This window comes from Ctenocephalides felis, unplaced genomic scaffold (genome assembly GCF_003426905.1).
Source record: "Ctenocephalides felis isolate EL2017-DRISC unplaced genomic scaffold, ASM342690v1 CF-g0.4_SCAFFOLD_00845, whole genome shotgun sequence".
NCBI classification, from domain to species: domain Eukaryota; kingdom Metazoa; phylum Arthropoda; class Insecta; order Siphonaptera; family Pulicidae; genus Ctenocephalides; species Ctenocephalides felis.
Window position 1 is genome coordinate 75,567,944 of NW_020536999.1, and position 13,444 is coordinate 75,581,387.

Genomic DNA, 13,444 nt, shown 5'->3' on the forward strand with positions numbered 1-13,444 from the left:
AGTGAGTTAAATCCATATCTATTACTATGCAATATTTGATTGATGTGTATTCATTAGCAAGATGATAAATTGGCATCTTTTTATTCATTATTACATACTCTTCGTATGGTTTCAGCTCATAAAAACTATTTATCAAAGGTGGGATTGGTCTATTTCTCTAATATGTATTGGTAAAATGTAGCCTCGCCAATACTTCTAATTATTTGGGTATATCATCACATGCTCCATCATATTTTTTTTATTAAGAATCTATTTGATAGGATCTGCTTTCTAATGCTCAGTGGAGGTTCACCTGCTTCAGCTATTAATGCATTTGTTGGAGTTGATCGAAATGCCCCCAAACATGTTCTTATCGCTGAATATTGAATCCTGTCCAACTTTTTTTGGATATTCGTTGAAAGTGCTCCATATATAAAATAACCGTAATCTATTTGTGATCTTATTAAGCTTCTATATATATTGGGACAAGTTTCTGGGTGAGCGCCCCATTTCATGCTTGTTATTTTTCTAAGAACATTTAATACTGTTTCACATTTGCTTAATATATCATCTACATGCTTTTTAAAATTCATTTTCCTATCCAAACTGATGCCCAGAACTTTAATATTTTCTTTTATTTGTATCTCCTAACATCCTATCTTTATTTGTCTCCTAGTATGTTCTTTTCTATGCCTGGTAAAGATAGCTGCAGAAAACTTATCCTGTGATAAATTCAGGTTATTGTCCAATAACCATTTTCTGCTTTTCTCGATGGCTTTGTTCATCGGTGAAATACATCTAGCTATAGTGGGGCAAGATACATACAGATAAATGTCATCTGCATATTGCAATTTTTCAACATTCAGTTCTGTTACTACTTTAAAGTCTGCCATGTTTATATTGAACAAGATGGGGCTCAATATTGAACCCTGAGTGAGCCCTTGTTCATAACTCTAGGGCCAATTGAACCGGAATCGGTTCGAATGTATAATTGTCTAAAAGATAGAAAATTAATTATCACATTTATTGATTTGTGTAGTAAATTCAAATGTTTTAATTTTTTCTCCAGTATATTGTGAAATTAAATGGGTCGATATGAGTCTATTTCCATTGGTATTCTGTGTGGCTTGATACATGGAACTATTATAATTTTCCTCCACTCTTCGGGAATCCAATTATTTGTTATGATTTGGTTGAATACAGTTAGTATTTCAATTTTCATTTCCGTAGGCCAATTTTTTATCATCGTATACGGTATTATATCATATCATAACGTTGCATCTATAAAATTTCTTGAGCACAGAGAGTGTTAGATCTATGTTCGTAGCACTCCTGTATTTATTTGCTACTGTTCCCTGCTCTTCCCTGCTATTGTATTTGCTACCCCATTCCACATGATGACAATTAAAATCGCCGGTAATTAAAAAACTCGTGTTAATTGTTGAGATTGTGTCCTTGATATCTGAAAAATCTAATTCTGTTTTAGTAGAGCAGTATACTGAAAGAATGCAAAATGGAATATCTGTTTTAATAATGGCAGCGCATATTTGTATATTCTCATTATTGTTGACTAAAGGAAATTCCTCACAATTTATGTCATTTCTAACAATGATTGCTGCTCCTCCATATCCATCTTCCCTGTCTTTGCGAAACATTCGATATCCTCTGAAAAAAGAGTATTAATATTCAGGTTTAAACCATGTTTCCGTGAAAGCCGCGATTGAAATTTCATTCTCATAAATGGAATGTTCAATCCTGGCATTATTAGCTGTAACAGATCTGCAATTAATTTGTAGTATTTTTATTTTTTCAGTCATTTATTTGTAATATATCATTTTTGTCATCTATCCATATCTTTAATTAACTCTTTCATAATTCCTAATGTATAATCTTTTTTTCTTTTTAATGTTCTGAATTATTTCTTCAATTAACTTATCAAATGGTATTTCAACTCTCTCACTATTTTCATGTGAGGAAGATTTTTGTTTTGTATTAATATTGTACTTAAATTTGTACCTGCTTCACTCCTGTGTACTGGGCATATTTTCAATTGTTTTGTTGTTATCACTATCATTTGTTGCGTTTATGGAATTGTTATTTCTATATGTCTGTTTAGATATTGCTACTGAAGGCTTCGTGGTTACGGGCTGTTGATTTATTACTACATGTTTTTCCAGCTGCGCATTGGGCAATTCAGGAAATTTCATTTTGCTTCTAGTTTCTATGTCCGGACTTATGACGTTGGCATATATTCTGTTGTTCATAAATGCTCTGGCTTCTCTGAAACTTATATTATTTTCGTTCATTATATTTCTAATTTCAACATGATACAAATATTTGTCACACTTCTTATCAATGGCTTGATGCTCCCCATTGCATAACGCACAAACCGGATTCTTTTCTTTATTCACACAATCCTTGAAACTGTGTTCTTGTGCACAATAGCTGCATCTCGCTTTACCTTTACATTGACTGGTCACGTGGCCCATTCCTTGGCATTTGAAACATTGTGTCACTTTGTTGTATGTTTCGACCCTGTATTTGACAGCGTATATCGAAACACGGTTAGGTAAACGTTGACCTCTGAACGTTATCACGCATACCCTTGTTGGTACTTAATGCATTGTCTTGTTTTTTTTTTATTTTTTTAATATCTTTTTTTTATTTTTTTTTTATTTTATTAATTATAACAATCATAGTCAGAATGACTCTATGAGTTACAGAGCTGATATAATTAAAATAATATATAATAAATTAAAATAAAAAGAGAAAAAAAATAATAATAATAATCACAACTCATGACATAATTAAAACTAAAGGTAAAATTATAATGTAAACTAATTAATTCATGAAACTGTTCCAATGAACAGCTCACTATGTTATGTCAAGTCCAAAGGAATTTTTCTCTTCAACCTTCTAGTAGACGGAGTCATAAGTAGAGGTGCTATAAGATGATTTGGATGGTTTTCTAGCTTGGAATGATGGATTGAACTTCTGCTACTAATTACATCCTTAATAAAAGGAATATTGAGGTCGTCATGGATGATTTTATTACTTACATACCAAGGTGCGTCAGTGATCTGCCTTAAGATTTTGGATTGCATCCGTTGCATTAAAACAATGTTAGACATGCTGGCGCAACCCACAAGCTCTATACCGTAGGTCCAGATGGGCTTAATTACAGATTTATATATCAGTAGCTTGTTGTCTGTTCTGTTTGATTTGTTTTATTTTAGCCATAATGTGGGTTTTCCATGAAAGTTTTCGATCCAAATATATTCCCAGATATTTAACATTTTCAGCTGGTGGAATTTTCTTGCAATTGAAGTAAACTTCAGGACATCTTAGTTTGTTTAAAGAAAATGTAATGTGGCAAGATTTGCTCTCGTTAATAACAATGCGCCATTTTTTCGTCCATCGCTCGACAGCATATAGATGTAACTGGAGCTTGATAGATGCAACGATAGCGTTGATATCAGAGGATTTTTTAATATCTAGAACAGGAATTTCTGATTGTATATTTTCCATAATATCTGATTCAGTCATTTCGGTGCCGACGTCATATATAACACCCTTCCTAATCAACATAGAAATAGCTAAATAGCTTTTAATTTCTTTTCCATAAATAATTTCTCATTAGTTATTTTATTGGCTGCGTCATATATATTAAACGTAATTTTAATTCTGTTAATGCCTATGGATTTTATTTCTGTAATATCGTTTTTATATTGAGGTAAACTGCTAAATAATATTATGCCTAATGTCATTTAATGTACTGTATTTTTATCTTTGTCTACTGATTCAACATATATGGTAAATGGACCCATATCTTCATTGTTTTGTAATTATCGCCTTTTATTTTTGAGTTCATATCATTATTTTTATCATTATTTTCATTTTTACTTACACTTTGATCATTATTATTTTCGCCTTCTTCCAATTCTTCTGCCCAATTTTGTGTATTATTATTTTTATTAGCAACACTATCATTAACTGTTTTATTGTTTGATTGTTGCTTTATTGAATTTCTTAACATTTCATGATTTATTTTTTTAATTGCCTTACTTTTACTATTTATTTCTTTTTTATTCACTTTAGTTAAATCACTTTCCATTTTATTAATTTTGCTAATAGCATTTTTTATCGTTTTCGATGTTAATAATTTACTCGTATCGCCTGCTACACTTGAACCGATTTTAAACACACTGTCTATGTCGTCCGACTGGCCATCGGCTTCGCCGTATGGCCCTCGTTCTAATATGTAATTTTAAACGAATTAAATTTGTTTCGATTATTCCCGATCTGTTCACTTCGAGAACTCAAAACCGAATGAGCTTTGTTGCTTGAAATATGCTTTAAAATTGACTCAATATTTGGCAAGACGACAATTTATGCTTTGTGATGTATTTTGTTGTGGAATATATTTTAAACTGTTGGTTTTAAATAAATGTAGTCCTTGAGAGGCTACAATCACATTAAATTGTAACTGGAAAACTGGAAAACCATGTATACTTATTACTTATGGCTTCAAATAACAAACTGATTATTTTTCCTAAAGATTCAAACAGGAGTTTCTGACTAAAAATCGATTTACCTACCTGTATTATAATTTTGCCAAAAGTGTAATATCTGATTTGTAGAAGATCCTGCAGGCGAATTGTGATAAATTAATGGAATAATGCCCTAGAAGTACCAACAAAGATTAGTCACTGAATTATTTATAGAATATATTTATATTTTACTCACAATGAGATCCAGTTGTTCCTCATCGCGTCCGATCATGTCTGATATAATCTCATAACACATTCTCGTAGAAAACTTACTCATTATGCAAAATTTTCGAAGACTTACACTGATGCGTCCATCATAACGCAACATCTCTCTTGAATTATTTTCGGTAGCCTGAAAGTACGATGATAAGTATTAAATATAACATTTGTAGGTATCGTAGAAAAATTATTAGCAACCATAAATATTTTCTCACATGTACTGTGTCCATTAAAACGTTCGCCCAGTTCAGCGCGTTGCTTTTCATGTGCGACATGAAGATGGACGGAGCCAAGGCATGCATTGATCTGATTTTCTGATTGTATTCAGGTTTTGTCGATGCCATCACGAAAAATACACATGTACCCTAAAAAATAATGAATTAGTTGAGTATTTATCTTGTAAAATATTGTTTGATACGTTTGAAAGTAGGAACAATAATGAACGTTAGTGGATTGTACATTAGCGGCTGAAGAAAAGTACATGAGGACGCACAAAGCAGTTTTATCTGCCTGCAGCCCATGTTTTGTTTCTCTGTTGAGGCTTCAATGTGGCAAATACCCTATATTTATATTGAAGAATGTTGAGTACCAGAAACTTAAAGCAATGATAGATTATATGTATCGGGGCCAAGTGAACATTACTCTAGATCAATTAGGAGCACTTTTGAAAGCCGCGGACACGCTGCATATTACTCTTAGGTAGTTTGACAAATGTAAAGAAACAGCCTACAAATTGTTTTGGTCCCACTATTAGTAAACTAATAGTCAAACCTTCGGCACCTGATAACGACATAGCGGATCAAAATTTACCTGCTTATAGGAAATCCTTCTCTAGCCCAACCTCTAGGAAACATAATCAGAAGGCATAGTAATGATGGTTCTGCTGTGTTACCTATTAATCAACAATTTAGTAAACCAAACCTCGCTTTACGGCCTAGATACGTTTCTCGAGACTTGGCCGTAAAGCGAAAAGCTGTATAACGAATCAATTATTCTAATACGTATTCATACAAATTCAATGGGATCGGTTCTAAATTTAATAAATATATAAAATGGTTTATCATTCAAAATGCATTTTATTTTTTTTATTTTGTTTAAATTATAAACATATTTAACAAGAACATAAATTTTACATAAAATAAAAAACTTCAAAAGCATTACATAATTTTTAAATAAAAATGAAACAACTAAAACCTACAGATCACTGTCACTATCATTTTGAGCTGGTGGTTTGAAAAATTTGTCTAAAGTTGTTTGTCTTGCCTTCTTGTCTATTTCTTTCTTTAGTGATTTATAACAGCTATTGGACGAGTTAATTCCTCGAGACACATTAGCGCTACGTTCGATGTCAGGATCGTTTTCAAGGAGGATGTTTATTCCTTGTTCAAAATATGAAAAAGCGCTCGACATGATTTTTGATGTTAGCTGTTTGGATACAACAGGTTTTGTATTTTCACCAATTGCCGGCTCTGCTTGCAACTGAATGAGTTCCTCATATGAAAGGGGTTCCCTATCAACCGCAAGTAGATCCAGCACATCAGATTCGTTTAAATCTTCAAAACCGAGATTGCGCGATATATTGACATGGAGAAAAAAAGCCGTTACAGCAAAACATTTTAGGCCGTATATCGAAAACGTATTTTAATTAAAGAGGGCCGTTATAGCGAAAGGCCGTATAAAGAGCGGCCGTATAGCGAGGCTTGGGTGTATAATTCAAATACCCATTAAGAATTCTCTCACCTCTCTTCCCAAGCTTCAATTTAACGGATCCAATTTAACGGATAGGACTGAAAACTCTTCAGACACATTCTAGTCACCCGCTATTGCCAAAACCGCAGGAAAAATAATTGTTTCTAAAAACAACGAAATCAGAACAACATAGTAAATTAATACTTGAACCTTGAAGAAGTCATTGACTCTTTTGAAGACCTATCCTTTAAAGATGATGAAATGAATGATATGGACCAATCACAAGCCGAACCTAGTCATTGTGGCGAAGGATTAAGCCAAGGTTTTGCTGGATGGCATAACATGGGCACAAGACGAAGGACTGGCAGCACATAATACAGCGACAGGACATCGTGAATCACTCTGACCAAGATTTACTTCACGACAATGAAATTCAATTGGTGAGAGGGAAATAACCAAAAGGAGAGTAATCAATGTTATACCGAAATTGCATCTACTAAAAAAAAGCGTCCAAAGGCAATTTGACATAATTTCTTAACATATTGGAAAGTAAACTTGTTTTTATCCATTTTCTTTGCGATGATACTATTATTAGATTATTAGTGATATTCACTTGAAAGCATATTTAGATCTATAATTTTGAGTGAAATAGCTTTAATTACTGCTTGATATCAAGCTGCCTGAGACGGAAATAGTAATTGGCACCTTATGGTTGCAGGTTCAAAGCTCTGAACACAAAGCTATGGATAAACTTGTGGCAAAATATTTTATTTTACTTATTACCTGTGAGTGCCCAATATAATCCAACTTGGACTGCCCAGTAAATTTCAAAACAAAATCGATAATTGTCGGCAGATCTTCTGTTCCCATTTCATGCCAACTAATTTAAAATTAATATCATTTATTAATTTATTTATATATTCAATTGTAGTTTCTATATTGACTAATTTATACCTGAAGTCCCAATATTCAAGATTACTATCAGGATCCAAATTTTGGTGCATCCGCGAATATTTATTACCTCTATTATTGCCTAACCAGACATCATAACCATGGTCTGATAAAAACAAAGCTAAAACATAAAAAAATCTGTTTAAATACTTTTCAAAGTAAATTGCATTTATCATTTTACCTAATGATTTGTTAGGTCCCATCAGGACAAAATCAGCAGAACTTGAAAACAATCCTGGTATCAACAGCACCACTTTATTGTCAAAATTTTGAAAAGTTTTTAAAAGTGGATCATTTTTTGGTGAACGCGGTATTCTGTGCAGAGATAAAATATAACCATCTTTTGTTGTCACGTTATACTGTTCTACAGGGTAACCGAATTCTTGTATAAAGTCAGCCTAAAAATAAAAAATGAATAAGATTTTGTGAGCTGGCCCGATAATCGTTGTTTTGCCATAAAACATCTTCCTAGTGTTTAGTACGAAAATAACTAACTGATTGCAAATGTGGTGCATAAGTGAAAAGAGCAGCTAACAAAAAATATATGAATAGTTTACCCACTGCAAAGCACGTCACATATAAATGTTCTTTATTAGTCTTTGCTAGAGCCAACCTAATTTCAAAAATGATTCTATTTAAATTGAATTGGCACATTTATGGGGAAATTCTGCCGTAACAGAGCTCATAAAATAGCGTTGTCATGGCAACGGTCTTTTATGCTTGTTCTTGGTATTGGAAATTATGAAAATATTTTCATATTTGCCGAGCGATTAGGCGCATTTTTATGCAATGCCGTGTTTTTTATTATTTCAGATATTTTTGAATTACGAATCAAAATCCGATAATTCATTTTTAAATTATATTCTTATGTAGCATTTCCAACGAACTGACTGAGATTGAAAAACAATTAGATTGTGGGAAAATTTACAGCTTCGCCATAGATTTATATGGTACCTATAGTTTCCTATCAAAAACTGTTGTATCTTCATATTTTAATATTTAATCTCTAATTTTTTGCAAAAATTGCTCTCTTTGCAAACCATTTATCAACTTTGTGTCAACTGTTTGTGCACATCGGAAAATATTTGTACAATGAGAAAGTAGGAGGAGTGAACAACTCTTGATAAAAATAAATTGTTTTTTTTAAGTAAAATTAATGCTTTGTCACAAGGTTAAAATAATATAAATAAAATATTCAGTAAACGAAACGATCGCTGATTGGAAGCGTGGTGAAAAATTATTCGATTACTGAAATGGCTATTATGAAATAGAGTTTTGGGGAAGGAGGGTGAAAATTTAAAGTTGTGTACATTTTTTAATTCGGAATTATGAACATTAAAATTAATTAGGCAAGTTACATGAACTTTTCGACATGTGTAAATAATCGAACTAATCAATAAAAATTAAATTAATTTATGAGTGATTAAAAGTATTTCGAGTGGATTTATTACACATAATTCCAAACGAATGAACACGTTAACTCGGAGTCGGAGTATTTTCTAAAAGCAAATTAGCAAAAATCAACAATTTTTATAATTAAACCAGTTTTTGTAGGACTTTAATGGTTTAGTATGTTTATTGAAGACAAGTGCTCTATCGTTATACCAAGTAAATCGACTAATTTTAAATTTAACAAACATCAAAAAAACTACTCATTTTTTAAAACTTTGATGATTTTTTAAAATTAAACTACTTGTCGTGAGGCCGTTATATTTCAGTAAGTTCAGTAAAAAAAGTTCCATAAAAATCGGCTTAAATTTTTTTCAGCAGTTAATTACAAGAAAACAGCTCGGTAGGTTTTCACCTAAAACTAATCACTATTAGTCCCAACTAATATCTTTCGAACAGTTTTTGATTTTTTTAAATTGATTCGGTAGTATGAGTTTAAAAATGGACGAAAAGTTTAACACTTTTTTCCAAATTACAAAGAAACGCCTGGCAGATCGTCGCACAAAACTGAGAATTTTTAAAAGGTCTAATTTTAACAAATGCAAAAAAAACGATACTAATTTTTGCAAACTTTGACGGATTTTTAAAGTTAAACGAGATGCCGTAGGGCCGTAATATTTTAGTATGATCTATAAGACTATGGTATCTAGATCTACCGTCAAAAAAAATTCATAAAGATCATCGAAAAAAAATTTTCACCCTTTTTTACCAAAAAAACGGCCTGGCCAATCTTTACCAAAAACTAATCAGCACGATTCCCAACCAATATCTTTCGAACGAATTTTTTTTTTCACTTTTCTGCTATTTATAAAGAAACAGCTTGGCCTATCGTTGCACAAAACTGCTAGTCCTCGTCAAAATACATCGAATGGCTTTTAAATTTTTGAAATCAGTCTAGCCGTTTTTGAGAAAACGTCGATTTACGGTAATTCCGCATTAAAAAAATGTTTAAAATGTGTATAAATTGTGTTTTAAGATAACATTTAACCATTTTCATATACTCAAAAAATCTTAACTAAAATAATGTCAAATAAAGGTGAAATTAAAACTAAAAAAAAATTGATTCCAAAATTTAAAAAATAAGGGTGGACAACTCTTGATAAAAATAATTAGTTTTTCATAGTAAAAAGAGTTCAATGTATTTTTCAATTTCAAATTATAGAAAATCCAAAGATAAAAATTGGTCAAAAACTCAAAAAAAAGTGTTAGGGGAGGACAAACCTTGATAAAAACAAATTGTAATTTAAAGTAAAATTTCTGCTTTTCTTCAACCTCAATAACCTGAACTGAAATTATATCAAAAATATTCAATGATAAAAATAGATTGTGTTTCTAAAATGGCTATAGAAAAATAAGGGTTGGTTGAAAAAGTAAATTCTCAGTGTTGTATGTATTTTTAAAGCTACATTATAAAAAAATAAAAACAAAAAAAATGTCCAAAACTTACAAAAAAAAAATAAGGGTGATGAACTACCCTTAGTACTTAGGAGTATGAAAAACAGATAGTTACCGATTCACAGGCCTACTGAATACGCATATCAAATTTGATAATAATCGGTAAAGCCGTTTCGGGGAACGAACCTTGTGACACGATAATTTTATATATGATATATACACAGACATACATACAATAAACAATATTGTTTAATTTTATATATTCCTGTAAATTAAAATTACTTACCGTTGTTTTGGTGTATAAGGACATTGCTTCAGGCAAAAACCACATTAAACAACAAAATATATTCAAACAACTAATTAATTTATTTTTAGTGAACATTTTTCTAATATTATTTATACTTGTTTGAAACTAATGGCTTTATTTATAAACTACAGGTAAAAGTTGTGACTTTATTACTATTCACTAATTTTTATAGTTTTAATTTAATCTTATTAATACTACATTAATATTTATAAAATTGTTTGAAGGTTTCACAATTATATTTTAAAATATTTACACCTAATTAAAATATATAAATGCGTTTAAAATTAAATGAATATTAACTTAAGTAATAGGAAAAAAATCTTCAAATTTGTTATTGATTTTAATTATTATGATGCTGCTAATATTATTAATTTATTAAAAAAATTATTTTACAATTCAAAATTATTAATAATCAGTAAACTGTATTAAATTTGTTAAAATCCAATTTTTTAACCAACAATATATTTTTATTTATGAGCACAAAAAATAACAATTTACTGCTGTTTTTACATTTTCAACAATTTGTCTATTTTTTAAAGAATTAAATATTTATATTCAAATAACTTCATTTGCCTGAATAATTGATATTTAATTTGTTTTTCTTTCTTCACTTCATTCATTCATCTGAATAAGTCTATTTATTTAAATAACTGTAATAATGTGTTATTTAAAACATCTGTCCATTTAAAAACTGTATTATTCGGAAAACTTTGTCTTGAAATTATTTAAAAACACCAAAAACAACAATATTGCCTATTTATTTAAATAATTGAAATTCTTTGTTATTAAACAAAATTTAGTTTGTCTATTTATTTATTTATTTATCCATATTATCGATTCGACTGATTCGTTTCATATTCCTACTCTCCTTATATATATATAATAATAAATTGTTATAAACAATTTACTCGTTTTACATTGATGTAATAATATAATAATTTAATAATGATGATGTTTACAACAATTATTTACGTATTTTTCTTTTCTGTTTATTAATGAAATCTTGAACTTGAAACCTTTGAAACTTACCTTGAAATTGTTGTATGTTATCAGAGATGGATTATAAGAAAGTAATTGAAGGATGCAATAATTTTATAAATATTTGTTTTTGTCAGAAAATTTGCTAATTTGCCAATTTGCTAATTTTATAAATATTATCGGCTCACAGAAAAGTGGTACAATTATATAAAATAATTTGTGTTTGGAATGAAGGCCTTAGGACATACACTTTTTGCAGCTTGATTTAAAATGCCACTTACAAATATAGTAATTGATCGAATTGATAAAATTTATGGATAAATAAATAAAGTGGTGGTGCATGGTATCTTGCCTTAAGGATCTTCCTGTGCCAAAAATTAATATTTTTAAAAAAGACAGAAAACTCTGAAAAAAGTCGATGTTTGTGATTTTTAAAAACTGAAAGAATTGACCTTTTTAAAAAAAATATTTTTTGTTAATATTGACAATATTGATAATTTGTAAATATTGAACCTTTTTCAAATCAATCGCGATTTTAAATCAGTTGATCCATGTTTTCGAAATCGGCGACGAAAACTTGCATCCGCACACCCACACACATACATACACACACATTATCCTTTTTTTTTAAGATAAGCCAAAATATTTAGAAGACCTTAAAACGTAAAGATATGCAAAAAAAAATATTTTCGATTTTTTTGCGATTAGTATATCTTAACCTCATGAAGTTAATAAATATACATACTAAGCTTTGTTTAATAGCAAAAAATTTCAATTTTTAAATAAATATACAATATCTGGTACTTTTGGTGTAAATAAATAATTTCAATAGACAAAGTTTACTGAATAATCTATATTCAGTTATTTAAATGAACAGATTATTATAATGACAAATTAAATATTAGTATTCAGATAAATAAAGCTTTTTAATATAAAATATTCAGTTATTTAAATAGACAGAGATTTTAATAACACATTATTGCGGTTATTCAACTAAACAAAATGTGATTTTAGATTAACGAATAATTTATACCTTTTTTGGCAAAAAGTATTATTATTGGTGGATTCTGTCTGGGCACCATATTTTATTTACTAATTTTTTTACCACTTTTTACATTCCTAACTCCTTCTGCATAAAATTTCAATTTGCTGTGAATTTTCTCTTTGTATAAATTTCCTTAATTGACGTCAGAATATGGGTCCAATACAGATTTCCTTTTTGTTTCTACCTTTACAGTATTAGTTTAGTTTCACAGAATCATTAAAATTAGTTCTTATAAGTAGATAAAACTTTTATATAACTTGTACAAAAATTAATTTATAATATTATTAAGAAGAATAAATAGAACATTTTTTTCTCATTGATTAAGGTAAATAAAATTAGAAAAATGTTTAATTTCATTACTAAAAATTTTTTATTTTTTCTAACAGATATATTTATCATATGTTTTTCCATAACCAGACTTTTAATTTTCAATCAATGTGTCTTTGTGCAGAATCTCCTTTGTGCCCTTTATGGATCCAATTTAGTTTTTTTTTCTTTTTCTACCTACACAAAAACGTTTAATTTCATAAAACAAAATTTTTGTGTGCCTTGTACAAAAACTAATTTATAATATTCTTACTGCTTAATATCAAGCTGACATGGAAGGCAGAATACAACTTATTTTTCTCAGAAATTATATGCATTAATAAATAAATTTTAAGCAAATTTAATTTAATTAGTTTTAAGTAAAAACTAATAAGCTTACAGCTTGATATCAAGCTGACAGAAGTGAATTTTTTTTATTAATTAAGGTGAATAAAATTAGAAAAAAATTTAATTTCATTAACAATGAATTGTTATTTTTCCTCACTGATAAAATAATTTTATCAAGACTTCGATAACGTCGTGCAGAAGCCCCTTTAACACTATAGGTCCAATTCA

At 29.6% G+C, this 13,444-nt stretch overlaps 1 protein-coding gene across 1 annotated transcript; it reads right to left on the minus strand.

Moving 5' to 3' along the window:
* Positions 1-2,858: 2,858 nt before the first annotated feature.
* Positions 2,859-10,542, minus strand: LOC113389351 (lipase 3-like). Its single transcript, XM_026626408.1, has 10 exons — positions 10,519-10,542; positions 7,570-7,786; positions 7,392-7,509; positions 7,221-7,317; positions 4,964-5,113; positions 4,726-4,881; positions 4,578-4,662; positions 4,147-4,233; positions 3,887-3,972; positions 2,859-2,990 (listed from the first exon to the last, which is right to left on the minus strand). The coding sequence occupies exons 1-10, from the start codon at positions 10,540-10,542 to the stop codon at positions 2,859-2,861; spliced, it is 1,152 nt and encodes a 383-aa protein (XP_026482193.1).
* Between the last annotated feature and the right edge of the window lie 2,902 nt (positions 10,543-13,444).

Excerpts from the sequence above, each read along its gene's own strand:
- LOC113389351 (XM_026626408.1), bottom strand. The coding sequence starts at position 10,542 with ATGTCCTTATACACCAAAACAACG. Across the intron at positions 4,663-4,725 it reads AGGAACAACTGGATCTCATT|GGCATTATTCCATTAATTTA; the intron begins GTGAGTAAAATA and ends TGGTACTTCTAG. Across the intron at positions 3,973-4,146 it reads AAGTGTAGCAGGCGATACGA|TTAATGATAGTGTTGCTAAT; the intron begins GTAAATTATTAA and ends ACAATAAAACAG.